The 27,305-nt window shown below is 42.2% G+C and overlaps 1 protein-coding gene across 2 annotated transcripts in view; it reads left to right on the top strand.

Moving 5' to 3' along the window:
• The window catches only part of LOC124544877 (protein spaetzle 5), a 321,525-nt gene that overhangs the window by 276,831 nt on the left and 17,389 nt on the right, over nucleotides 1–27,305 (top strand). For both annotated transcript variants that reach the window (XM_047123601.1, XM_047123600.1), the window contains exons 3-4: nucleotides 16,864–16,950; nucleotides 25,528–25,812. In XM_047123601.1, the coding sequence (XP_046979557.1) occupies nucleotides 16,864–16,950; nucleotides 25,528–25,812 (372 nt within the window). The remainder of the gene's footprint in view (nucleotides 1–16,863; nucleotides 16,951–25,527; nucleotides 25,813–27,305) is intronic.

The raw sequence follows: 27,305 nt of genomic DNA, 5'->3' as shown, positions 1-27,305 counted from the left end.
AGCAGGAAGAGATGTAGGTCTTAATACAATCGTGGCTCCACAGGCAATCACACGTTTTTTCCATGAAGGCGGGATAAATGTATCAACAGTTATGGCGATTACTTTTGAAATAATAAAGTTTACTGATCTTTTTCCATCTCCCTCTTTTTCAGTTGACTGTTTCTTATATTATCTCAACCTTATCACTACCATTGGGATGTACGTGTCCCACGGAAGGTTATCGGAGAACGGAGGGTTCCAAATGATTGGAAAAGAGCACAGATAGTCCCAGTCTTCAAGAAGGGTCGTCGAGCAGATGCGCAAAACTATAGACCTATATCTCTTACGTCGATCTCTTGTAGAATTTTAGAACATGTTTTTTGCTCGCGTATCATGTCATTTCTGGAAACCCAGAATCTACTATGTAGGAATCAACATGGATTCCGGAAACAGCGATCGTGTGAGACCCAACTCGCCTTATTTGTTCATGAGACCCAGAAAATATTAGATACAGGCTCCCAGGTAGATGCTATTTTTCTTGACTTCCGGAAGGCGTTCGATACAGTTCCGCACTGTCGCCTGATAAACAAAGTAAGAGCCTACGGAGTATCAGACCAGCTGTGTGGCTGGATTGAAGAGTTTTTAGCAAACAGAACACAGCATGTTGTTATCAATGGAGAGACGTCTACAGACGTTAAAGTAACCTCTGGCGTGCCACAGGGGAGTGTTATGGGACCTTTGCTTTTCACAATATATATAGATGACTTGGTAGATAGTGTCGGAAGTTCCATGCGGCTTTTCGCGGATGATGCTGTAGTATACAGAGAAGTTGCTGCATTAGAAAATTGTAGCGAAATACAGGAAGATCTGCAGCGGATAGGCACTTGGTGCAGGGAGTGGCAACTGACCCTTAACATAGACAAATGTAATGTATTGCGAATACATAGAAAGAAGGATCCTTTATTGTATGATTATATGATAGCGGAACAAACACTGGTAGCAGTTACTTCTGTAAAATATCTGGGAGTATGCGTACGGAACGATTTGAAGTGGAATGATCATATAAAACTAATTGTTGGTAAGGCGGGTACCGGGTTGAGATTCATTGGGAGAGTGCTTAGAAGATGTAGTCCATCAACAAAGGAGGTGGCTTACAAAACACTCGTTCGACCTATACTTGAGTATTGCTCATCAGTGTGGGATCCGTGCCAGGTCGGGTTGACGGAGGAGATAGAGAAGATCCAAAGAAGAGCGGCGCGTTTCGTCACTGGGTTATTTGGTAACCGTGATAGCGTTACGGGGATGCTTAATAAACTCAAGTGGCAGACTCTGCAAGAGAGGCGCTCTGCATCGCGGTGTAGCTTGCTCGCCAGGTTTCGAGAGGGTGCGTTTCTGGATGAGGTATCGAATATATTGCTTCCCCCTACTTACACTTCCCGAGGAGATCACGAATGTAAAATTAGAGAGATTAGAGCGCGCACGGAGGCTTTCAGACAGTCGTTCTTCCCGCGAACCATACGCGACTGGAACAGGAAAGGGAGGTAATGACAGTGGCACGTAAAGTGCCCTCCGCCACACACCGTTGGGTGGCTTGCGGAGTATCAATGTAGGGTACGCGAAAGAACTTGCCCCCCTTCTAACAGCCGTGTAGATGTACTGCATGTTATTCCTATGTAACAATGTCCCACTGGTGGAGCTAAGCGTGTTAAGAGTTTGTAGAATTCTTATAATTACAGATTACATCTGTAGGCTGTGCTTCCTTCAGATTTCATCGTTAAGGCTCTGCCCGATAGAGTTACTTCGCGCCTGTATATAGGCAACCTAACGAACTGATTTGCAAAAGTCGGCTGCTCTCGTATCTTCCCGCACAAATAATATGAATGAAAATTTGGAAATTTGAGGTAAGGTCTTATGGGACCAAACTGCTGAGTCATCGGTCCCTAAGCTTACACACTACTTAATCTAACTTAAACTAACTTACGCTAATGACAAGACACACACTAAACTGAAATGAGCTCTAACATGAAAATTAAGCGTTTCCGGACACATGTCCACATAACATCTTTTCTTTATTTGTGTGTGAGGAATGTTTCTTGAAAGTTTGGCCGTACCTTTTGGTAACACCCTGTATAATATTTGAATCTGTTTTTACAGATGATTCTGGATACTAAAGAAATTGAAAATTGGTATTCCCATGGTGACTCACAGATTGCTCCTCTGTAACAGCAACAAATGGGTTATAACCTGTACAGCAAGACGCGATCATACGGAGTATCTTCGCAAATGCTGATTGGCTCGTGGAATATATGATTAACACAACCTAGAATATTGTACTGGATAGCGAGTGTTCCACAGATACTGGAGTGACAACGGGTGTGAGCCAAAGAAGAGTAATAGAGAGCTCTCATGTTTTTAATATACATAGACGATTTATCAGATATGATAAGCAACACCGTAAAACTGTTCTCTGACTATACTGTTGTGCGTAGAAGAGGACCGTCATTGGACAATCGTTGTCCTATTCGACAATGGGGCTTGGACATAATTTTCACTTGACGTAATGATAGGCAGCTCTCTTTAAATACGGGTAAATCTAAGACAAAGTTTATAATAAAGAGAAAGAAACTGATGGTATCCCATAACATGGTAAGTGGTAAACATCGTGAGCATAGCACATAAGTATTTAGGGGTAATACTAAGAAGCGATATGGACAGGGACAATCACGTATAATAATTTTTAAGGAAAGTGGGTAGAAGGCATTTGTTTGAAGCGGTTTGGGAAAGTATACTGCCCCTGTAAAGGAGGCTAATGGTTAAAATCACTTTATGGACGGCAAATAGAAGACTTAGGTATTTCGAAAGGTTTCTGGGAAGGTGCAGTGGATCTATAAACAATATCGAGTACTCGAGTACAAGACCCTATTGCGACCAATTCTACAACATCGCTCGCATATCTGGAGTCCTGATACAGTAGACATAACAACCGACATCGAACGAATTCAGAGATGCGCTGCTAGAATCGCAACAGGTCGATATGATACACACTAAAACGTAACATAAAAGTTCGGGATCTGGAGGGGGAACCTTGGGAGAAAGATGACGAAGTTCTCGCGAAACCCTGCTGGTAAATTTGAAGAAGCTGTTTTCGAAGAAGGCTGGGCGACCGTTGAGCTGCCATCTTATATCTCACGTAGAAATCATCAGAACAAGATTCGGGTACGTAAAGAGACATATAGACAGCAATTTTACCTCGTACGATACGCGAATGTAACAGGAAAGAAAACTGATAATTTTGGTGCGATGTACCCTCCACAATGCACTGTTCAGTGGCGCGTGGGATATTTATGTAGATTTACATGATGTCCCTCGCCTTTCCCTCCCCCCTTTCTCCACCGCGTTCCGTTCGAGGATTGCGCACGGTTAGAAAATAACTGCTGCCGCTTTGTACCTCTTGAGGTCCTTACATGAAATAAATGTTGGAGCAAGAAATACATTTCTTGATGCGTATTGTAGTTCTGAGACTAAATCTCCGCGCGATGCACTGAGCTTCCTATTGGCGTTTGTTGATCAGTTCTGCAATGCTCCAACGCTGACTGAACAAACCCCTAACGAAGTTCGAAGTTCTTCGAATTCTCTCTTCCGCTAATCTTTTTGGTAAGGATCCCAGACAATCACTCTTTCTCAGGACTCTTCCGACAAATCTCAGTGTGATATCAGCCCTCCCCATGGCTATATTTACGCGGTCGCTCCACTTTAAATCGCTCCACTCCTAGACGCCGGACGGTTGTGTCTGATTCCAGCGACTGATTACCCATCAAAGTGCACTCAGGAGATATCCAACGTTTTCGTCCATTTACGCACATTACGTTACCTTTATTTATGTTGAATATCAGTTGACAGACTTCGGACAAAGAGCTGATCACCTACACCAGACAACGCACAAATTTTGGCGTTTAACGCTGTAGAATGGCTCATATACTGGTGTCCGAAAACTATAGCACTTCTATTCCATTTCCCTTAAAAGCACTGTGGATAAAACTTACTCCTACCAGCAAGACTGGAACGGCACAATTAATTCACTTTCAGGAAGGGAAGCTATAAGTAGCACAGCAGTGGGAAATGTGCACAGTGTATGTATGTTGCATGCCCAATTACGGCACGCGTTATTTAATAACCTAATTACCGTTGAGAGGACTATAGTAAATTACTTCAGAAAGCTAGATTGAAATTTTTCGGGGAATCCTATTACATCACTCACTATATTTTTGCAACGGTGGTTGTAAATAAACAAATTCCACCCAAATACGTGTTTGGCTTTGTGGCTCACTGATAAAATGCCAGACTGTGGACATAAAGGTGTCGAGTTCGAGTCCTTGTCAGTTGTAGAGTTCTTATGTCACTTACCACTTCTTCGCCTCTAGCCGTAATGGTGTAAGAAAATGCCGGGGTGCCTCTTGGTTCGGGGTACGTCTCTAAACTGTACGGGCCCTCTGCACTGTAAGTCAGTTCAGCAGAAGGAGGAAGGCAACGGCACATCATCTCTAACAGGACCGTATCTAGTAAAGCACTGTTTCTAACCAGATTACATACACAGTCTATGTTCTCTTAACTCCTCTTCATGAACTTCACAAGAAAACTGAGTCTGTAACACAAAAACTTTTTTAGGAAGCATTAGTAACGTGTGTCTCTTGGAGGTTGCACAGCACGTTTCTACATCTAATCGAGAGAGGTGACGCATTGGTAGCATACTGGACTCGTGTTCACTGTTCGAATCCCCGTCCAGCCATACATATTTAGTTTATCAGTAATTTTTTTAAGTCGGTTAGGAAGAATGCGGAGAAGTTTCCTTTGCAAGGACACAACCTAATTCCTTCCAAAACACAAACTACTGTTCAACTTCTGATGATTTCGTGGACAACACGCATAAGGGTATTTCATGCAAAAAGTTGGTCAAAATTAGCGTTTGATTTTTTTTTTTCTGTACTGTAAGACCCTAGAGAACATATTTGTAGGATAATAATGTGTTGACATACTTTATAACATGAAATAAAACCAAATTATGGTGTTTTTATTAGGTTACTTATTTCTTAGCTACAACACTATGTATTATTCAGATGATCCCCCCCCCCCCCCCCCCGCCCCTCCAGTCATGTTCATCTAAGCAGTCTGTTCCTATTGGGGACTCCTCTTCACAATAATTTTGAGCTCGAGGGAGCTGCCTAATTATCTTGCCCCTTAGACCAGCAAAATATAATGATTCTTTAAAGGAAGATTTGCTGGTTTTATTTGACTTCGGATTCGTATCTGTTATTAATGGATCAGATGTCAGTAGTATCCTGTTTATTATGTCCAGATTGCATTCTTCACGTGAGAATTTCCTGGCAAACGTTTGTCTGTTGAAACGAAAGTACTTGTTGTGAGGCTCGGCTGCTTCTTCTGATAAACTGCCTACCTGCCTACGCGTAGGAAGGCACTGTCAGCGACATTTGGGCCATGCACCAGAATCTTGGGTGCAGTTGGAGACAAAGGACGCTATGGATACAAATCAGCATAGAGTCTTGATGTTTCAACAGTAAAAGAAGAAAATTTGTCTATGTCTGTCTTATGTCCACTGGGAATAGATTCTAGAACAACCATGAAACGATAGATGAGTTGCAGATCTACATCTGTTATTTCTGCTGAAATTTCAGGGTCCGCAAAAAAATCTTCTATTGGTATTTCCATCATTTCTATTTCCACATCCTTGCTTGGGGACCTCTACAATTAATCCCAATCGGTTTTTAAACGTTACTTGTCTGGCTTTTTCTCTGTTGAACAAGTTTCTTTTCCTCTTTTGAACTGATTTGCCACTTCTTGATGTTTATTTTGTAGCAAAAATGCAAGAAAAATTCGAAAAATCTAATTCAGGAATGGAATATAGACAGGCCGAACTGAATAGCTGTATTTGCTACTTTGGTTTTTGAAAACTCGTTGAAGCCTTGCAAATGCATCATCTCATTGTCGACGCTGTCTTTGTTGTTGCGTTGAATACAACAGTCAGCAGCAATGTGTGTCTCGTGGCTAATCACCCCTGTTCTTGCAAGTTTTGTTTCTTGTAATGTTTCAATTTGCCTATTGATATAACAAATTACTTTATCAGTAACATCAGCTGCTTCAATATGTTTTTCACGGATAAACCACCCTCTGTTCTTGCAATTTTTGTTTCTTGTAATTTTTCAATTTTCCTATTGATATAACCGATTACTTTATCAGTAACATCAGTTGCTTCATGAATAAATTTAATTCTTACTGGTCTGCAATAGCGAGAAGACAATAGTACAGAATTTTTCAAACAAAAAGGTCTCTATCCGTGTTACTAATAAGTTGGAGAGGAGCTACAGGTGACTGAACTATGTTCACATCTAGCTAATAATTGTTTTCAAATTTTTGTTTAAACTGAATTTGCTATGAATCATCATAATCCCGTTTATAGATAGGTTCCAATGCATTTATGTCATTATTTGAAACATCATTTGAAACCTCTGTCAGATATAATATTTATCGCTCACGTGTATGATTAAGCAAGGCTTTAAGTTGAACCTCAGCAGGTGTGGCAGTTACCTGATAGGATTCAGCCACAGGGCAGCACTGCTTTTTAGCCTCTTGAAAGATTCTGCAATAGGGATAGACCTTCTTATCAGCTGTCAGACTATTTCGTGTTGTTCCCTTATCAGCGAGACCTCCATACATATTGACAAGGCTTGGGTATGTGAAAGGCGTTTTTCTGCTTGTACGTCTCCACGGCTCCGATCTAATGCTTGTCTGAATTTAGGTCTTCGTATAGGTGATGAAGTAACACCTTTAAACACTTTGGAACCCTCAAAATTTCCAGATTCTCGGAGCTACCACTTGACTGGCAAACGTTTATTCTGCGGTTCCAAAATTGTCTCTCAATAGCTGTGTTTGACGCCTTTTACTACGCTCGCTTAACTCAATGACTTTGATGGCCTACCAACTTGAATTTTGCAACATGGAATTTTATGGTACTTTGCAGCCAATTATGGTTCTTTTTTAAGAAGGTACTTTCGACTTTGTGTGAAACAAGACATTGTTTCTTTAATTGTGACTTTACATAAGACAGGTTGCATTTAAAACCTTTCTTTTCTTCATCAGGGAAGGTAGGATCTGATAATATATAATTTCCCATAAAGTTCAATCTTTTTACAAACTTTTCCCGGAACATCTCTTGATAAGGACATACAGGCCGTTTCTTGTAATTTTGACTTACGAAGAATCTCGGATAAAAACAAAGTGCCTCAGAATTCCTTTCGGAGATGGCAATTTTTATAATTGGCAACTCATTAACGTAAAAAAGTAGTACAAAATCAAACTGTGGTATTCAGCGGCTTTTTTTAAATTTCTGGTAGAGGAATGATTTTTCTATCACACTGTATTAATAAATGTGCAAGAAACACTCTAAACTATAACAAAAAGAATAATTACTAATAAAAGTAGTAAATAATACGAATGAAAATAATTATAAATAACGTTACGTACCAGAATCTTAGGAATCTATGTTGAATTTCACTACACATCAAGTGAAAATAAACTTTAACACATTCACAAACACAGAGAGATTTCAAGACAGTAGAGGAGCTTCAAATGTACTGCAAGTGCGACGTAACTACAAACTAGCTCTGCCGCGTATCATTGCGCAATAAGCAAACAACACACTGCCTCGGCAGTGTCCCATCAGTCACACTATCGCAGGAAGTTATACATTCCGGGAATTACTCCCATTTGGAAAGTGGATTTTTGGCCAGCTATTAGGGCAAAATGCCACTATGTTCGACGGGTCGTTAACACAAATCTTACGTCCTTACTGCCCCGTTTGTCATTCCATTTACAGATAATATGCGTAAAGAATGAATATCTGTACGTGCCGAAATCTCTCAAATTTATCACTACAGACATTGTGCGGCTCTCAGTATTTACAGATCTTTTTCAAAGAAAAGTTCTCCACTTTTTCTTCACCATTCCTAAAATGAAAGCACGCTATTCCATAGCAGTTTATCGATCACCTCTGTAGCACTATCTAACCTGCTATATGAACCATACGCAATCTGTGCACGTCTGCCTGAAATATTTTCGGTTTATTCATCAATCCGACGTCATATCCATTCGGGACAGACAAGTAGTATCTCAAGGATGAGAGTGGTGTAGCTTAGAATCCTTCATTAAGTTTTTGAAGTCTGAAGTTTCATATCCGTCGCCTTCATGCTACAATTGTCAGGAGACTTTCTTTGATTCCTGTAGATACTTGCCTTCTATAAAACAAACATTTTAGAAGCGTTTATTTAAAAATGCATTTTACAGTTTTATGGCTTAACTCTTGCAACAAACATTTTGTAGGCTATCGGGAGCAAGTGTACATTCCTGCAGACAAACTTTGATTCAATAGGCTTATTGCTCCTGAAACTGTCATGCTATTGTTTTCTAGTTAACCTCTCTTTGTTTCTTTTGCTTTCCGTTTTATACGAGGCACTGTGTGTAAATTTACAGTCCAGCTGCAACGGAACGCCGTACGGCGAGGCAACCCGCACAGCAGTTCCGCTGCTGCATTTATCTACGTTGTAGGCGCTACTTCCATCTCGTAACGGCGTACCTCGGACAAGACACACTGATTAGCCAAAACATTATGATCACCTGCTTAATAGCACCTTTGGAACGGAATACAGTGATGATCCTGCGTGGCATGAATACCACAAGTCCGTCTTAGGTTCCTTGAGATGTGAGGCACCAGGTGTCTACGTACGGCTTACGCTAATCCCGTAAATTACAGGCCAGTGGTTTGTGATCGCGGAGCTGGTGCCCTATAGCGTCCCAGATATTTTCCATCATGTTCAGAAAAAGCAGATTTGGCGGCCAGGATATCACGCTCCTCAGACCTTTTAGTGTTATTTATGAGGTGGACAGTTATTCCTCTGGAAAACATCAAGCATGCAAGGATGCAGGTGGTCCGCAGTAACGTTCAAGTAGCCCACAGCTGTCACGGTGGCTTCTCTTACTACTACAGGTCTCGTGAATGTCCGGGTGAACTATCCCCCAATAGCACAATACTAACTCATTGAAGTGCGTCCATAGCGCAGTACATATTTCGAGCAGCTGTTCGCCTGAATGATGGAGTATCCAGACAATCTTCGATCAGATGCAACAATAAACGTGATTCATCCGACCAGGCAACACGTTCCCATTAACCAAGGTGCAGTCGTAATCGACGATGACTTTAAGTCACGGAGGGGGTGATATGATACGCAGCTCCAAGTTCCGTAATGTTGGCTGAATGGTGTGCTCCGCAACTCGTGTGGCTGAACCGGCATTGTACCGCGTCGTCAGATCTGCCACAAACTGCTGCCTATACTGCTGCACAGGGTGGCCAAGACTCTGACCTCCTCGTTCTGCGACAGGATGTGTACCTGCAACATCTTGTCGCCTGCTCGTAGTTTCACCGTCTTTCATCACTTTCCACGGTTGCCCACGACAGCAATACGCGAACAGCCGACCGCCTTCGCCGTTTCTCGAGCGCCAGCCCATGACAAACTGCCCTTCGTCAACGTCGTTTATGTCAGTGGATTACCCATTTGCGATGTGCGCCGTCGCTAGAATGATTCCCCATTCATATCCCCTCCACTTATATATTTACCTCACCGAGTAATATTCCCGTAACTCCACCAGATGGTGCTCAGTCTCGCTGTGTGGGCAGTAGTCATAATGTTTTGGCTCAACAGTGCATGTCGGCTCTCTCGATCGCCGCCTAAAATGTTAACTAGTATCAGTCCTAATGATCGTTTTGAAAGTTGTTGAACATACATTTACACAAAGAGCAGATAATATGACTGAAGCGGTGAAGCGCTCGGACTGGCATCGAGCATCATATGAGTTTACACTATTTTCAGGGCTCTACTTTAAGTCAAGATGTGTAGTTCACCGACGAAATACTACATCCACAAAATACGTTTATACTCTGTAGCATCGTGTTCGAAACTCCGGTCCCAGCCTCCTGATATAAGTTTTCCATGGGCGCAAAAGCCTTCGGTGCCTTGATCTCTGACTGCCGATGAAGGTTATATGTTAATCAAAAGTAAAGTAAAATACAACCACAATTACCATAAAACAAGGGCGCCAGCGATGCACCATTAACAGTTGACAAATAAATCGCATAACGTTAACTTTCTTTTTATTGCTCTCTTCCGCCGACATTACGCAATTTACAATTGCGTTTTTGTTTACTTATGTTTAGCATGAGAAAGTAATTTCCTATTTATTTTTTCCTGGTGGTTCGTGTCTATTCTTATCTATTAACTGCAACAAAATCACCATACTTGAGTAAGCTGGTAGAAAATGTGGAACAGGAGACACAGAAGCTATTTTAAGAATCTTGAAGAATAAAATACGTAGCGACGTCAACGACAATATACAATATACAGGCTGTTCAAAGAAAGTGTCGAATACCTTGAGAGGTGGTAGTACTCATCTAAACAAGCAAAATAAGTCCAATAAACATAAGTCCCGAATCGCATACTTTCCGAGATAAGCATTTGTTTCTAATAAGGGCTGCGCCACGCCTGGCAGCGGATATTAGCACAGTCGCATTGGCGCTTCGTCAAATGTGTCTGTGCTCTACCTACCTTTAGCTGGTCTTCAGTCAGTTTCATGGTTCAAGTCGTGTTGTAGGCTACTTCAGTTTTCGCCGTGTTTGTGTGCCTTATTGCACAGTACTATGAACAATGGGTACGTATCATGGTGTTTACCTTCTCAGTTACGTGTTTACTGTTATTGCGCTGTTTATACGTACAAATGGTGTACTACATTTACATTTTCTCCCTTCCACCACAATTGGAAGCCTACTACTCGACAAGTGAAATAGCGGATATGATATTCTGCTGTGATTTAGCAAATGGACGTAGCCTGCGAGCCTCTGCTTCTACGCTGGAAAGTATCAACAGCACAGAGTACCCTCTCATAAGCCGTTCTGCAGAATTGTAAAGCGTCTGAGGGACACAGGTATTCTTGCACCTCGTAAGACTGACAGTGGAAGGCCCCGCACAGTCCCTACGCCTCACGTGGAGGAACGTGTGCTACATTAGGTGGAAGAAATCCCTGGGACTAGTGTGCGACGGTTAGCAGCAGCAGGCGGCATGTCTCACTCCCTTATCTGGAGGAGGGGGGCCCGGGGGTAGATCATAAGCAATTGCTATACCCATATCATCTACAGCGCATTCAGGTCCTAAGGCCACAGGATCATCACGGCAGACATCAGTTCCGTTAATGGCTGTTGCAGAAGTGTGCCGCAGATCCACTATTCACATGCAAGATTTTATTTACCGATGAGGCAGGGTTCACAAGAGATGGTGCTGCGAATTTCCATAACCAACGTGTACGGGCAGATGTAAATCGCAAGCAATTCAGGAAAAAGGACATCAACACCGATTCTCAATGAACGTATGGGCAGGCGTACTTAGCGATAGATTAATAGGGCCATACGTGCTACCATAAAGGGTGCTTTATCTGGACTTTCTCATTAATGTATTCCCTACGTTGCTGGAGGCTGTGCCACTGCAGCAACAAATACAAACGTGATTCATGCATGATGGCTCATCAGCACAGTTTCGTCACAATGTGCACGAACATCTGACGCAGACATTTCAGAACTGCTGTATTGGTCAGGATAACGCCACACTTTGGTCTGCTCGTTCCCCAGACCTCAGTCCCCTAAACTTTTGGTGATGGGGACACTTGAAGGAATCTGAGTCACGCCAATCAATGATATGCGGACACTACAGGGTCACGTCTTCAATGCTCCAGCAGGTACAGCAACAACCGGGTATACTTCAAAGGGTGCGTCATTCCTTACGTCGAAAGGCAGTGGGGTACATTGTGATGAATTGACACCACGTTGAATATTTCCTGCAAACACTTCTTTAAAGCAAAAATTATGCATTCTAGACCTATGTTTATTGGATTTATCTCAGAAAGCATGGATTTCCGGACCCATGTTTACTGGTATTTTTCTTGTTTTGATGTGTACGGCTCAAGCGATAAGGAAAAATGGCGATGCAGAGGACGCTGAATACATTGGCTTGTGTTAAGTAGTATTCTACACTTGTTTGAACACCCGGTAAATGTATATGGATGAAGTTAACGACCAAACCCCACACCGTCAGTCACTGCCTGGATGATGGTAGCAGTTGTGGTTGTGCAGATATATGTGTTTCAAGTGGTCGTAAGCATATCACGGTTGTCACCAGGACGTCTTCTATTTCTTTCGCACTAATGTATTTCCAAGTGGAAAAATTCTAGATGGTTCTATAACGTTCGCGAGGTTTAAGGAATTTTCGAATGTTAACGAATATCTTTGTATACTCTAAAATACTTTGGAATGTTCTGGTATAGAACTTGGAAACTGTACATACCGCATTGATCCGTATTCAGATAAAACCGTCTTAACCGATGCGTTTTGCGAAGCAGTAAAAACAGAGCAACTGCTCGTCGATTAAGTGTATTCACCCATACAGAGAAATTACACTAGAACTGCTGTGTGTGCCAACAATTTTATCAAATAAAATGAGTTAGAATAAGTTGAAAAAATCAGCCAACCACTTGCAAACCAAAGGTTTATTTAGCTCTTGACCTAGGTTCTGGTATTTATAAAAAATATCTTCTGCAGAAGGAGTGGGCCCTATAAATGTATACAAACGGTTACAAACTAAGTTGACATACATAACAAAATACTAATAATTGTAAAATAATTGTGAGGTAAACGTACTCACTTATTACATCACATGGTGGTAAATTACATTAGCTGAAGCCGAGCTACTCTTGTATATAAAATTGCTATAAAAACCAGAAACAACACATGCCATGGCTTAAGACAGCAGCCAGATTACACTCAATGTACGTCAGAATAAATGCACAAATGTATTCACCCACTGATAAATGTTCTTGTCGACATAAAATTATAACAGGAGTCCAAAGAATAAAATATTTGCATAGTGTAAGTATTCACCATGCCAGAGACAAAGGCCAACTGTTCAAAGGTACAGGCTCAAGCGATAAGGAAAAATGGCGATGCAGAGAACGCTGAATACATTGGCTTGTGTTAAGTAACAGCATTTTACATTAAAGTAAGAAAGAAAATTGACTGATGGTGCAGAAACTAGAGTTCTGTCTACAAAGGACTACTGTTAAAAATACGTGGGGAAGAAAGAGCAAATATGAGGTACAACAACGTCACTAAAAAGAGAGACTTCCTCTCAACACTATGGAAGCTTAAGCGATAAGGAAAAATTTGAATGCATTGAGCGCTATATACATGCGCGTAAGCACTGAGTCTTGCCGGTGTAAAAAATCTAATTTTACATGACAACAAAATGACCATCTTTTATATAAGGCCTATAATAAATCCAATATTTTTGACGTATACATTAAATATAAAATTATCTGTAAAACATTTATGTCGCAGAGTGATATTGCACGTAAATTTAGCGTGCAGAAGATAAGAATTCTATTATAAAAAATTCCTTCTGTTAAAAAAGAAGGTGGAGGAAAGAATGAAATTTATAAAGTGACATTACAACCTAGAAATGAGAATCTTCTACTTAACTGAACGGAGGTTTACGCAGAAAAAATGTAAACTATATTACAGGCAATCATTTTTTGGGCTACCAACTGCAACAATTTGCGCTGAAAAGGTCACCAAAAATGAAACCCAATGATATGAAATGTAACTAGGTCAACAGTAGAGGAGAAGTATTTTGAGGAAAACGGCACATTCGCCGATGTTGGGAGCGGAGACCTATAAACACGTATCATGTAACCGTGAGCAGCTGTTTAAAGCCATAAAGGAAATGCTTACTCGCGAGTTTCAACTGATCGTCCAAAATGTTACCGTCTTCTTATCAAGATGTTTATAAATTTCAAGTTCATATTATAAATTCAGTTTTCAGGCTTTTATTTCCATACGTAAAATTACGGCTTCTTCTAATTCCCTCGGAGAACGGTGAAATATGTAAATGTTCAACAAAAGAAAAATTATGAACATTTCCCCCTTTCTTACTCAACAGGTGCTCCTTATATCTGGGGTCATGCGGTAGCGTTCTCGCTTCCCACGCCCGGGTTCCCGGGTTCGATTCCCGGCGGGGTCAGGGATTTTCTCTGCCTCGTGATGACTGGGTGTTGTGTGATGTCCGTAGGTCAGTTAGGTTTAAGTAGTTCTAAGTTCTAGGGGACTGATGACCATAGATGTTAAGTCCCATAGTGCTCAGAGCCATTTTTGAACCTTATATCTGGCTTTAATAGCACTACGAATCTGCCATAAATATTAATGAGGACAGTCTTTACAGACGTTTTTATAGACGCCTGAATTTGTGAAAGGATCTTGTCCATTTTGTAATGTATGTACGAAATTTTTCTTCAAACTGTTGTTAGTAGAGAAGCTAACTTAACAGCCGTATTTTCCAGTCGGAAGACGGCCAATCCTGTAGGACATATTAGTGAAACTGGCATCGGAATGAACTTGTCATTTCTCTCTTCATTACTCTTCAGTTTATTGTCAACTAGTGTCGAAAATTTTTATTTGCAATTTTGTTACGAAGTATCTGATCGACTATGTCTTTTTTATAACCATTAGTGCCCAATAGTATTCTTAATCAAATTAATTTCTTTCTGAAAACCTTAAGGGGAAAGAGGCGTTGCTAAAGCATGATTTATTGCTGATTGAAAAAACGCAACTTTATTAGCCTCTGGGTAGAAATAATCTGATGAAATAATATTATCAGAGTAGGCTGTCTTACGATGAATATCGAAAGTGACTCTGTCATTCTGTGTGCGCAATTTCAGCTTTCTGATTTTGAATTTCTTTTGTAAATTTAATTTTCTGGAAGAAGCCATTGAAAGTGTTAAATAATAAATCTAATTATTGGTCAGTTCCATCAAACGCGAAAATTAACGCGCATAAAATCGTATTTACTCACTGATTCTGACTTGTTTTTGAAGTCTTCAAGGAAGAAATGTTAGCTAGGATGCCACCTGAGGGACTACCCATCGCAAGGTCAAAGGATTGAACATACAATTTACTGTTAAAAGTAAAATAATTGTTTTACTTTACCTTTAATAACTTCATCAGTTCTGTAATTTGCATCTGATTAGCTTTTTATGGAGCAATAGGTGTCACGTACAGACTTGTAATAACAAAGGATAACAACCTAGTACGAGGAGTGCATTTGAGCGTTTTCGTTTTACTCATCAGATCTTGCCTATTTTTAACGCAAAAGCTACTGTCAAAAGTAAAAAATTCCTTGAGTTTACCATGTAAGTGCCTGGCTACTTCTGTTGAACACTTCCTATGCTATTTACGAAGCTTACACTGGCTTCTTAAAACGGGAAGCTTTGGATTCATATTAACTACCCATTTTTTCTGAAATTTTCCGGACAAGTTCAAATGGTTCAAATGGCTCTGAGCACTATGGGACTTAACATCTATGGTCATCAGTCCCCTAGAACTTAGAACTACTTAAACCTAACTAACCTAAGGACAGCACACAACACCCAGCCATCACGAGGCAGAGAAAATCCCCGACCCCGCCGGGAATCTTCCGGACAAGTATTCAGTATTATTAAACACTTCAGAATTTCTCTTTTCAGGTTAACGGTGGATCTGTACTAATTTCGGTGATGCCATTTTCCTCAAAAAATTGTAACGTATTATATACATACTCATTTTTATAGGCAACGACAACTGTATTGCACTTATCGGCTTTAGTTATAAAAGCTTCATTATTTTTCAGTTCACGATTAATGTTATTAATCACTTTCTTTTCTCTAGTGCAAATGTTACTGCTAACTGCCACTTGTTTTCTATGGTGTTATATTCATGAGCTATCCTAACTTGTGGACTTTATCCACTTTAGCACTGTCTAGACAAATTTTAAGGTTAACTACAAAGTCGTCTATTATTGTAGAATCACTAAGCCTAGGGGCCACATTGTACTTTAAACCTTTTAGTAAAATTAGACCTTCTTCCTACGAAAAACTAATTCCAGTTTCATTTAAAACTTTTTCAAAAAACTGATGCTCTGTTTTGTTACTTACTGTAACTTTTTAAAATGAGTTAGTGTAACAAAAAGATCATTGACTTCAGCACATGATAACAATGGAAGAAAAGATATTTAAATCCATTGCTATAATGATGAATCAAGGAGAAAGCTTAAACTCCCCAACAAAATACTTATGTTCGCTTAATGTACCCGGTATGCGATTGTAAAAAGGTTTCTAAACATCATAGAGCCGGAAGCATTAACCGGAAAAGAAACAGGAATGTCATCATTCGTTCCACTCATTTCAACTAACTAACGTTTTAGTTTAAAAGGCTCCAGTTTCTAGTACGAATATCAATAAAGCAAAATGGCAAACATTCCAATACTGCAAAATGAATTTAATAACATCGTGTTTCTCGTACAGACAACAATATATAGCGTGTTCGCTTGTTGGATAATCACAAAACGTTTTCGTCTTTGCACCCTAAGCAAAATATCTAATGTAGTTTATCATAATATACTTTGAATAAGTTATCTGCTACACAAATGAGGTGATTAACTGCACATCTTTTTCGAATTCAGAAAATAAATGCAAAATAAGACCAATCGAAGCGCGTGATTTTCAGATAGCTACGTACATAACCATAGACATCGCTTGTCTGCAGATGGCTAATAAGTATAGCATGACTAGAGAATAAAATTATATATAAATGGGGCTGGGCAATATAGTTACGTAAATCCCACAAAATTATTATAAATTTTCACGAACAGTCTTCTAATTTAAGTCGTGTATTACATTCCTTTGTTGCAGGCAGCTGATCCGTTACCTGATAGAACAATGGGCCTACGACTATAATACGTTACTCCTTGATGAATCGCGTGATGACTTCAATTACAGGTATCGTAATTATGAATATCTCCTCTCTACCCTTGCTTACAACTCATATCTCATTTTGTAATATATGTGTGCTACGTAGATGTTTATACAGGTGCGTTAGTATCTTTGTGAATGTAATTTCTCTTTGCAAATCTTATGCGTAACGCAAGTAAAATTTCCTGTACTATAACGTGTACAACAGTATTAATCTGACTCATTTAAAATTAGTCTGTTTTTCTCTTTATTCATAACAAAGGTGAATTCTTTGATAAACTGTCTGTATATGTGTGTGTATAGCTCTACATCAAACGAAACTAAATTCTTTGATAAAACATTACTGCTTTAAATGTGTCTTGTTTGACGTTACTAATTATTTACCATGACATAACGTATCACTAAACACCCTCTCCTGTATTACTTACATACAACTTACGTGCTAACATTACTGACTGCATGGATTACTGTATATGACGACGCGGAAGACATAGCCATCACATGGGGAATTGCGCAAACTATTTTAAACTAAGGTCTCTGCTAGACAGTCTCGAGAATATAGAATGATTGCCCTAAATGAACAATGAACAAAAAAATATGGAAGCTCAAATGGTGGATGAACTGCGGTAGCTATGAGAAGTTTCACAAAGTTGTACTTGCTGAATTACAGGCGCACTAAAACATAAATCATTAAAATTTTGAGGAGTCTGTATGCGGGATGACTGTCAATGGTCAGGCAGCTACTGTGAAAATTTCAGAAGAGCAGTTCAAGTGATAATTTCGAGAGTAAGAATGTGAAAAGCAGTCGCGGTTTGAGAAACCAAAAAAATACTTCATTCATTATTTTGAATGCAAATAGAAGAAAGGCAATTAGAAGGTGGCCGTATAAAACGAGGAGTATACAGCATGGGATATAGATAATTATTACTATTAAAGTGCCAGTTAGGTCTCTCGAAACAGAGCAAACACAACTTTGTGAAACTTCGCATATGTACGCCAATACCCCAATTCCTCCATCACTTGAGCTTCTAGCTTCTATTTTTTGTTTGTTTGTTCATTGTTTATTTAGGGCAGACTTTGTCCAGTATGAGTAAAACAACAATTAAAGAAAGACTGTGAGAAGACACTGATGAGAAAAAAATTTAATGTTATCAAACAGCAGGCCCACACTGTATGGCACCTGCTGTAAATTGTAAATCAACTATGACTGCAAGCGAGTATTGCAAAACCGCCAGGACATCTCCACGCAGTGTGAATATTCAGAGAGAGCGAATTTAAAATGTTCACTGGAGGTCCGACATAGCCTATGAGTAGGCGTAGGTCATCATCATAGCGACACACCTAAATGGAGGTCACAGTAATGCCTGCTGTCCGGTGCCGGTCAAGATTCGTAGTTATCTATTGTAGCTGAAGTTGCCATTGCTGCACATTGGCAACGGAAAAGCAAAAGGCCAAAACTGACCGTCAATAAATAACCGTCCTAATGGAGAAGCTTTTCACAAACCACAGCGTTAAAATAACCGTAACTGACATCAGTAAAATAATCTTAAAAACATATCCAAAGGGTTGATGTTTGTTATTGACCCCAAAGCAAGAAGCAAATGAGTTTCTTTGAACTTGGGACATCACTTGTGATATGGAGCGCCCAGTCCTTCTTGTCAGAACGAGACCGCAAAATTCTTTCTGAACTAATATAGCCCTCGCATAAAAAAATAAATTTTGGAAAAAGTTACTAGGAGATGCGACAATTTCAGATGAATAGCCTACATTTCTTCTTTCTGTTGTTGGCGCTTAGACGTAGCCGGCCGTTGTGGCCGAGCGGTTCTAGGGGCTTCAGTGCGGAATCGCGTTGCTGCTACGGTCGCAGATTCGAATCCTGCCTCGGGCATGGATGTGTGTGATGTCCTTAGGTTAGTTAGGTTTAAGTAGTTCTAAGTTCTAGGGGACTGATGACCTCAGAAGTTAAGTCCCATAGTGCTCAGAGCCATTTGAACCATTTTTGAACCTCAGATGTTAAGTGTCATAGTGCTCAGAGCCATTTGAACCGTTTGGTTAGACGTACTAATGATGAATACGGAGAATGTAGTGCAGCAGCTATTGGAGTAATATGAACTGAGGCGCTTGCTGTGAGGAAAAAGGAAGTGAGGGTAGCAAATGAAATTGCACGCATGGCAAACTAGGCCAAATTTGATCTGACAGGCATAGTTTCATACTAAACTCGGCTGTCTCATGTTGAACCAACGTTATAAAATGATGTTACAAGTACTTGAACTAGTCCACATGATTTGCTTACATTTCACGTACACACCTGTTAATCATACAGGAATAGTTTCACAAGAACGTCAATAGATTATGTTGCTTTAGAGCCCCCTGCGCTTCGCCCGGTAGTGTTTTCTTGGTGACTTTACTGAAAAACATAGCTGACAAAAACCTTTTATGAGCGGATCTTCGTGACACACACACACACACACACACACACACACTCAGATATTCAATCTAATGACCACTGTGGACAATTTAGGCGATGTAGTTGTACAGAAAGCATATGCCCGAATAAAGCTCATTCGAAGATTCCAAACAAGTGCAAATCAACTGCAAGGAGACCGCTTGCAGATCATCTTCTCTCCAGTTCAGTATTATCAAATTCGATTTAGAGATAATCCTCAAGAAAGATATACTTGTAAAATTAACAGACCTATACAGGGTGTTACAAAAAGGTACGGCCAAACTTTCAGGAAACATTCCCCACGCACAAAGAAAGAAAATACGTTATGTGGACATGTGTCCGGAAACGCTTACTTTCCATGTTAGAGCTCATTTTATTACTTCTCTTCAAATCACATTAATCATGGAATGGAAACACACAGCAACGGAACGTACCAGCGAGACTTCAAACACTTTGTTACAGGAAATGTTCAAAATGTCCTCCGTTAGCGAGGATACATGCATCCACCCTCCGTCGCATGGAATCCCTGATGCGCTGATGCAGCCCTGGAGAATTGCGTACTGTATCACAGCCGTCCACAATACGAGCACGAAGAGTCTCAGCATTTGGTACCGGGGGTGCGTAGACAAGAGCTTTCAAATGCCCCCATAAATGAAAGTCAAGACGGTTGAGGTCAGGAGGGCGTGGAGGCCATGGAATTGGTCCGCCTCTACCAATCCATCAATCACAGAATCTGTTGTTGAGAAGCGTACGAAAACTTCGACTGAAATGTGCAGGAGCTCCATCGTGCATGAACCACATGTTGTGTCGTACTTGTAAAGGCACATGTTCTAACAGCACAGGTAGAGTATCCCGTATGAAATCATGGCGGTGAATCGAGGAAGTACAGTACATACTGACGAAACTAAAATGAGCTCTAACATGGAAATTAAGCGTTTCCGGACACATGTCCACATAACATCTTTTCTTTATTTGTGTGTGAGGAATGTTTTCTGAAAGTTTGGCCGTACCTTTTTGTAACACCCTGTATAGATTACTTCCTCACACATATATCTCGTGCAGTAACCATAATGGTATAAGCACACAACGTCGGAATCATACGGAGGGATAGCGACCACTGTTTGTCACTTTCAGCATCCACAAATGTAACAGTAATAAAATTTGTATATAATATTGACTCCGCCACTCATGGTTAAGTGTCGTCTGAAGAAGAGATTTATATACATCGCCAAAGACGATCATAAGGAAATGCACAAACACTTGGGTAAAATTGTCAGTTTTTGCTATGAATGGGAGCGTTCTTGAAGTGTGGATATTTGCAACGTAATGCCCATGACAAAGAGAAGACCCCAGCATTAGCCGTGAACAATTGGAGAACCTCACATCGTTTGAATATTTAGGGGTAATATTAAGAAGTGATATGAAACAGGGACAACAGGTAACGTCCGTGGCAGATAAGGCGAATGGGAGAGGTATATTTGGTGAAAGAGTTCCGAGAAACTGCACATCATCAGTAGCGGAAATCCGTCACGACGTTAATGTGACCATTTGTAGAGTACTGCTCTACCGTTTGGAGTCTATCAAATAGGCATTAAAGCAGACTTCGAAGAATTCAGAGACGTGCTGTTAAAATCTTAACATGTCAGTAAAGTCCATACTAAACTGTTAGAGACGTACTCGTGAACTTAATTGGGAATATCGAAGAAGGCCAACGTTGCTCTCGCGAAATCTAGTTAGGAAAATTTTTGGCGACCGTTATGCTGCTACTATCGTTTGCGTCGCGTAGACATCACGTAAATGACATGAGAAAGACCAGGGCGCTTACAGAGGTAAATACAGCGAACAAAAAGTTAGTCACCCCCAGGAGATTTCAGGCTAATATCCTGTAGCACCGCCTCTAGCTTTGATAATGGCCTCAAATCGGTGCAGAAGAGAGTGTGCAAGTTTGTTCACTAAAGCCACTCACTGGTGATTAGAATATTTAGAGCTACCAAACTGCGGGGATTTTGACTGCTGCGTTTCACCCGCTGTTACAAATAGTCCCAGACGTGTCCTTGGGTATTAAGATTGAGTAATTTATCAGAAGGAGTGAGGCAATGGCGTAAAATGCCTGGTGTTCGTAAATCAGGAATGTGTGTAGACACCGCTGTGAACACAACAGTTGTCATAGTAGTGGAAGACGGGAATCTCCACAACATACTCATCGTCGAGCTTTAGAAGAAAGGGCAATAATTGGACACCGAGAATTTTGAAATACGCAGCTTGTTCTATGTTCACGGTAATCTTAATGCGTAGGGGCAAGTCATGGTACGAGTAATACCGTAGGAACAGCACAGAATCACCTACAATCTGGACTACGCATCCCGTACACTGCTGGTTAATAGCATCAATGAGCCGTCTGTGCAGTCAGCGCCTCGCATCATTTAAAGAGAGGCGAAATGGTGAGTCGTCGGACCACACTAAACGCGCCCAGCCAGCTACTGTCCAGTTTCTGTGTTGTTTTGCCCACTGGAGAAGTGAATCTTCATGCGCCGCTTGAGCAATGACCTTTTGCGAGGTACCCGACTCCAAATACCCATTGTCTGCAGTTCCCTTCGCAGTGTTCGCTCGGAAATTGGTTGAGATGGACCTGCATTCACTGCAGCAACACTGCCTACTGGGTTTGGAATCGACTGTGATTGACAAGGCGTGACGCTCTTCTCCAGTGCCAGTAATTGGCTACTATTTTTTATTCGACCATTGTTTTAATGGCTTGATACATGGCTGCGTGTAGTACACCATTCCTTGTAGAAACTTTGCACATTCCGCATGATACATCACAAATCGGGCAGCCACTTTCGCGACGTGGTCAGGAGATATTCAAGCACGATAACTGATTTCCACCATACTGTTACATCTCGACGTCGGCCCATCTTACTGCGCTGATTCCATACAGTCTACTACTCCTTCATTTCCATGACTTACCGCCAGTAGTCACGACTGCCTCGTACTATACTCTGTTCACCGTAAATTTAACACCCAAGAAAACACTGCGCTATGTACTCCTCCACTTTTGTTGTTACCTCCCTTTCCGCGGAACGTAAACGACGTCCTGACCAGTACAGACGCTTATTATTATTGCGGTAATTTTGTGGTGAAGCAAAGCATGCGTTGAGAAGAATGGATATCATATTGAGCACCTTCTCTGAACAAGCAGTCATATGTCAGAATGTGTGCTTTGTAGGACCCATGGTTATAAGTCAGTTTTCCTTGTTTTGATGCTTACAATCATCCCTTGAAATACTGGACAGTTTTTAACACTCTGTATACCATTAACCACACTGACAGGGAATACGACATATTTTAGAATAAAGATTCCCTACGAACGGTAGGAAGGCCACGAACCTTTCCTCTTCACGTGCACCTTTGGTTTGAACTGGAAAAAGTTGCCGATATGTCATGGTAGATAGCCATGATACTGAAAGCTCTACACTATCTACAAAAATTCAAAGCGACCAGTCGTCTCTCTTCATATTTTTCCTGGTGAGCTTATAAACACAGTCAGTTTACCATCACTCAATACGTTGTGGAAAGACAGTGCAACAGTACAGCAGTGAGAGTACTGATTGCCAGATCCAATTTGCAGAAAAGCTGAACTAAGGGACTGGTCGTCTAAAAATCGACGGGTCAAAAGTACGAACTTAGCAATAAAAAATTTCCTACACGCTTGAGCACAAGTTAAAGCAGTACTGAACCACTGTTCAGCAAGCAGTGACGCGGTGGTAATAATACAACAATGGAAGCCATGTGGCTGAGTGTTTTCGAAATGTACTGAACCATCCCTTTAGACCATTAGCTGATCGCGGTCTGCTGGCGCACCGTACTCGAACAGTCTTGTTTACCGCCATCGACGCTTTCAGAATACGCATTATATTTCGAATTGTTAGCAGCGCCCAAAAAGTCGAGACGTTTGGCGCGCCGCATAAGGCTTACACGGAACGGGTCGTGACACCCCTAAAAAATCAGAACATTCCGAGAAAATCTATATCAGGTTCCACATACATAATCTGCAAGCCACAATTTGGTGCATGGTGAGGGTACGTTGTACCACTACTACTCATTCCGTTTCCTGTTTCACTCGTAATCTGGGCGAGGGAAAAACGACTATATACAGAGTGTCTCTCTTAAGTGTTTGATTGGGCTGACTTCAGCTACTCACTGCAAAAACGAAATCGCAAACATCTGCCAAAGCACCAAAGAAAACTCGCCTGATGACTCTCAGGAGAACACACTGTATATTCCTCCGTACGAGACCTAACTTTTCTTGTCTTCGCGACACTTATGTAAAATACACGTTGGCGGCGATGGAATCGTTCTGCAGGCAGCCCAGATGCCAGTTCTCTAAATTTTCTCAATAGTATTTCACGAAAAGGACGACTTCTTTCCTGCAGCGATAACCATTTGAGTTCACAGAGCATTCCCGCAATATTCTCTTGTTGATCGAATAACAAATCTAGCGGCACGCCTCTGAATTGCTTCGATTTCGCCTTTTAATCCGACCCGGTAAGTATCACAAGCAATCGAGCAGTATTCAAGAATGCGTCGGACTAGTGAGTGCTCTGTACGCGGTCTCTTTTACGCAGGGTGCGGCAGAAGGAATATTAGGAAAGCTAAGAAAAACGAAACTAATAAGATAAGTCATTTTTATTTTTATTACCTAAGAGCAACATAATGCCGTTTAAGAATATGCGGTATTAATGAATTTTAAACAATATGTCAATGGCTGCCTCCATTGTTGATGCATTGGTTCAGCCGTTCTCTGAAGTTGTTCATCACTCTACAAGTCAAGTCGGGCGTGATTGCTTAAACTTCTTGAATTACCACTTCCTTGAGAGCTTCTGAAGTTTGAGGGAGATGTTGGTACACCTTGGTTCAAATGGCTCGGAGCACTTAACTTCTGAGGTCATCAGTCCCCTAGAACTTATAACTATTTAAACCTAACTAACCTAAAGACATCACACACATCCATGCCCGAGGCAGGATTCGAACCTGCGACTGTAGCGGTCGCGCGGTTCCAGACTGTAGCGCTTAGAACCGCTCGGCCACCACGGCCGGCCGGTACACCTTGGACTTGAGATAACCCCACAGAAAAAACTCGCAGAATGTCAAGTCTGACGAATGTGGTGGCCACCCAACATCACCACGCAAAGAAATGACATCTCCAGGAAACATTTCCCTCACCAGTGCCAGTGATATGATGTGCGTGTCGGCTGTAGCGCCATCTTGTTGGAACGGCACGTTCTCAAGGTCATAAAATAGTCCGCCTAGTTCACTTTCACTAGTAAAACTTTCACCATTCTCTTCAAAAAAATACGGACCAAAATTAAAAACAGAACACCACGCTGTTACTTTGGAACTGTGGAGTGGTCGTTGATGGAGTTCGTGGGGGTTGTTTTCAGAGCAGTACCTGCAATTTTGTGTTTTTACTGCACCTGACAGATGAAAATGTGCATCGTCTGAAAAAATCACATCTTCTTGGTGAGACAATGTTGTACGGACTTCGTAATCTCTTCCGATCATTTCTTGAACCAACACAGTCTTCTAGGGATGCATTTCCAAATCTCGATGCAAGATTCTTCTCACAGTTCTATCAGATAATTGTAAGGCTAACGCGTGAGTTCTTGCAGAACGTCTGGGAGATTGTTGAACTGAACCTCTCACGGCAGCAACATTTTCATGGCCTGTAGCAGTACGTCGTCGACCTTCAGGTTTAAGTTTCAATGCAGAATCTGTCTCTCGAAAATTCGGAACCCACGAATAAATTGTTTTCTAAGTAGGAACAGGGTCTCGTAGACCGAGAGAGTAGCGAATGCGGAAGACACGTCGAGAAGTTGCTGGCGATCTGCCAGTTTGAAACAACAAAAACGCGATGTTCACCTGACGAAGCCGTGGCGTACACTGAAAACGGCACGTATGCCGCTGTCCCCCAGCATTCTACACGCTGTAGGAGAGGTACACTTTGCTAGAAATCGGGACACTGGTAGTGACTGAGCGCGTGACGACAGAAGTGACGCGACCGGACGCCCTGTGCTGTGCTGTGTGATGGCTGTGTTGTAACGCGCCCCGCCGCGCCGCCCGGCGCCCCGCAGTAAGAGGGACGCGGCGCCCGCTGCCCGCAGGCCCGCGCCGCCGCCGCCGCCGCCCTACGGCCCGCCTCCGCGCGGCTACCCGTACGGCCCGGTGCCCGCGCTGTCCTACCTGCCGCTGCAGCTGGTCACGCCCGCCGGCGCCGCAGGTCCGGGCAACGGCTCGGGGCCCTACCCCGACCGGCGCTACAAGCTGCTGGCGACGCCCTACCTCTACACCACGGCGCTGCTGCAGCCGGCGCACGTGCCCGTCCCCGTCGCGCACTACGAGCCGCCGCCACCGCCGCCGCCGCCCGCGCCCCACGAGTGGTGGGCCAGGTCAGTGTGCCAGGGGTAGTAAACAGTTCTCATTCCTCAACACGTTCACGCCGGCGTTTACCAACGGTAACTCTCGCTAGACCAGTGGTCGTCAAACTGCGGCCCGTATCGGGTATTCCTGTTGCCCGCAGATCTCAGATGTATTTTATAATACACTACTGGCCATTAAAATTGCTACACCAAGAAGAAATGCAGATGATAAACAGGTATTCATTGGACAAATATATTATACTAGAACTGACATGTGATTACATTTTCACGCAAACTGGGTGCATAGATCCCGAGAAATCAGTACCCAGAACAACCACTTCTGGCCGTAATAACGGTCTTGATACGCATGGGCATTGAGTCAAACAGAGCTTGGATGGCATGTACGGGTACATCTGCCCATGCAGCTTCAACACGATACCACGGTTTCTCAAGAGTATTGTGGCGAGCCAGTTGCTAAGCCACCATTGACCAGACGTTTTCAATTGATGAGAGATCTGGAGAATGTGCTAACCAGGACAGCAGTCGAACATTTTCTGTATCCAGAAAGGCCCGTACAGGACCTGCAACATGAGGTCGTGCATTACCCTGCTGAAATGTAGGGTTTCGCAGGGATCGAATGAAGGGTAGAGCCACGGGTCGTAATACATCTGAAATGTAACGTCCACTGTTCAAAGTGCCGTCAATGCGAACAAGAGGTGACCGAGACGTGTAACCAATGGCACCCCATACCATCTCGCCGGGTGATACGCCAGTATGGCGATGACGAATACACGCTTCCAGTGTGCGTTCACCGCGATGTCGCCAAACACGGATGCGACCATCATGATGCTGTAAACAGAACCTGGATTCATCCGAAAAAATGACGTTTTGCCATTTTTGCACCCAGGTTCGTCGTTGAGTACACCACCTGTCTATGATGCAGCGTCAAGGGTAACCGCAGCCGTGGTCTCCGAGCTGATAGTCCGTGCTGCTGCAAACGTCGTCGAACTGTTCGTGCAGATGGTTGCTGTCTTGCAAACTTCCTCATCTGTTGACTCACGGATCGAGACGTGGCTACACGATCCGTTACAGCCATGCGGATAAGATGCCTGTCATCTCGACTGCTAGTGATACGAGGCCGTTGGGATCCAGCGCGGCGTTCCGTATTACCCTCCTGAGCCCACCGATTCCATATTCTGCTTACAGTCATTGGATCTCGACCAACGCGAGCAGCAATGTCGCGATACGATAAACCGCAATCGCGATAGGCTACAATCCGACCTTTATCAAAGTCGGAAACGTGATGGTACGCATTTCTCCCCTTTACAGGAGGCATCACAACAACGTTTCACCAGGCAACGCCGGTCGACTGCCGTTTGTGTATGAGATGTGCGTGTGTGAAATCTTATGGGACTTAACTGCTAAGGTCATCAGTCCCTAAGTCCGCCCCAGTAGCTGAGTGGTCAGCGTGACGGATTGCCGTCCTCTGGGCCCGGGTTCGATTCCCGGCTGGGTCGGAGATT

This window comes from Schistocerca americana, chromosome 8 (genome assembly GCF_021461395.2).
Source record: "Schistocerca americana isolate TAMUIC-IGC-003095 chromosome 8, iqSchAmer2.1, whole genome shotgun sequence".
Lineage (NCBI taxonomy): Eukaryota > Metazoa > Arthropoda > Insecta > Orthoptera > Acrididae > Schistocerca > Schistocerca americana.
This window is presented reverse-complemented; position numbering and strand designations above follow the sequence as displayed.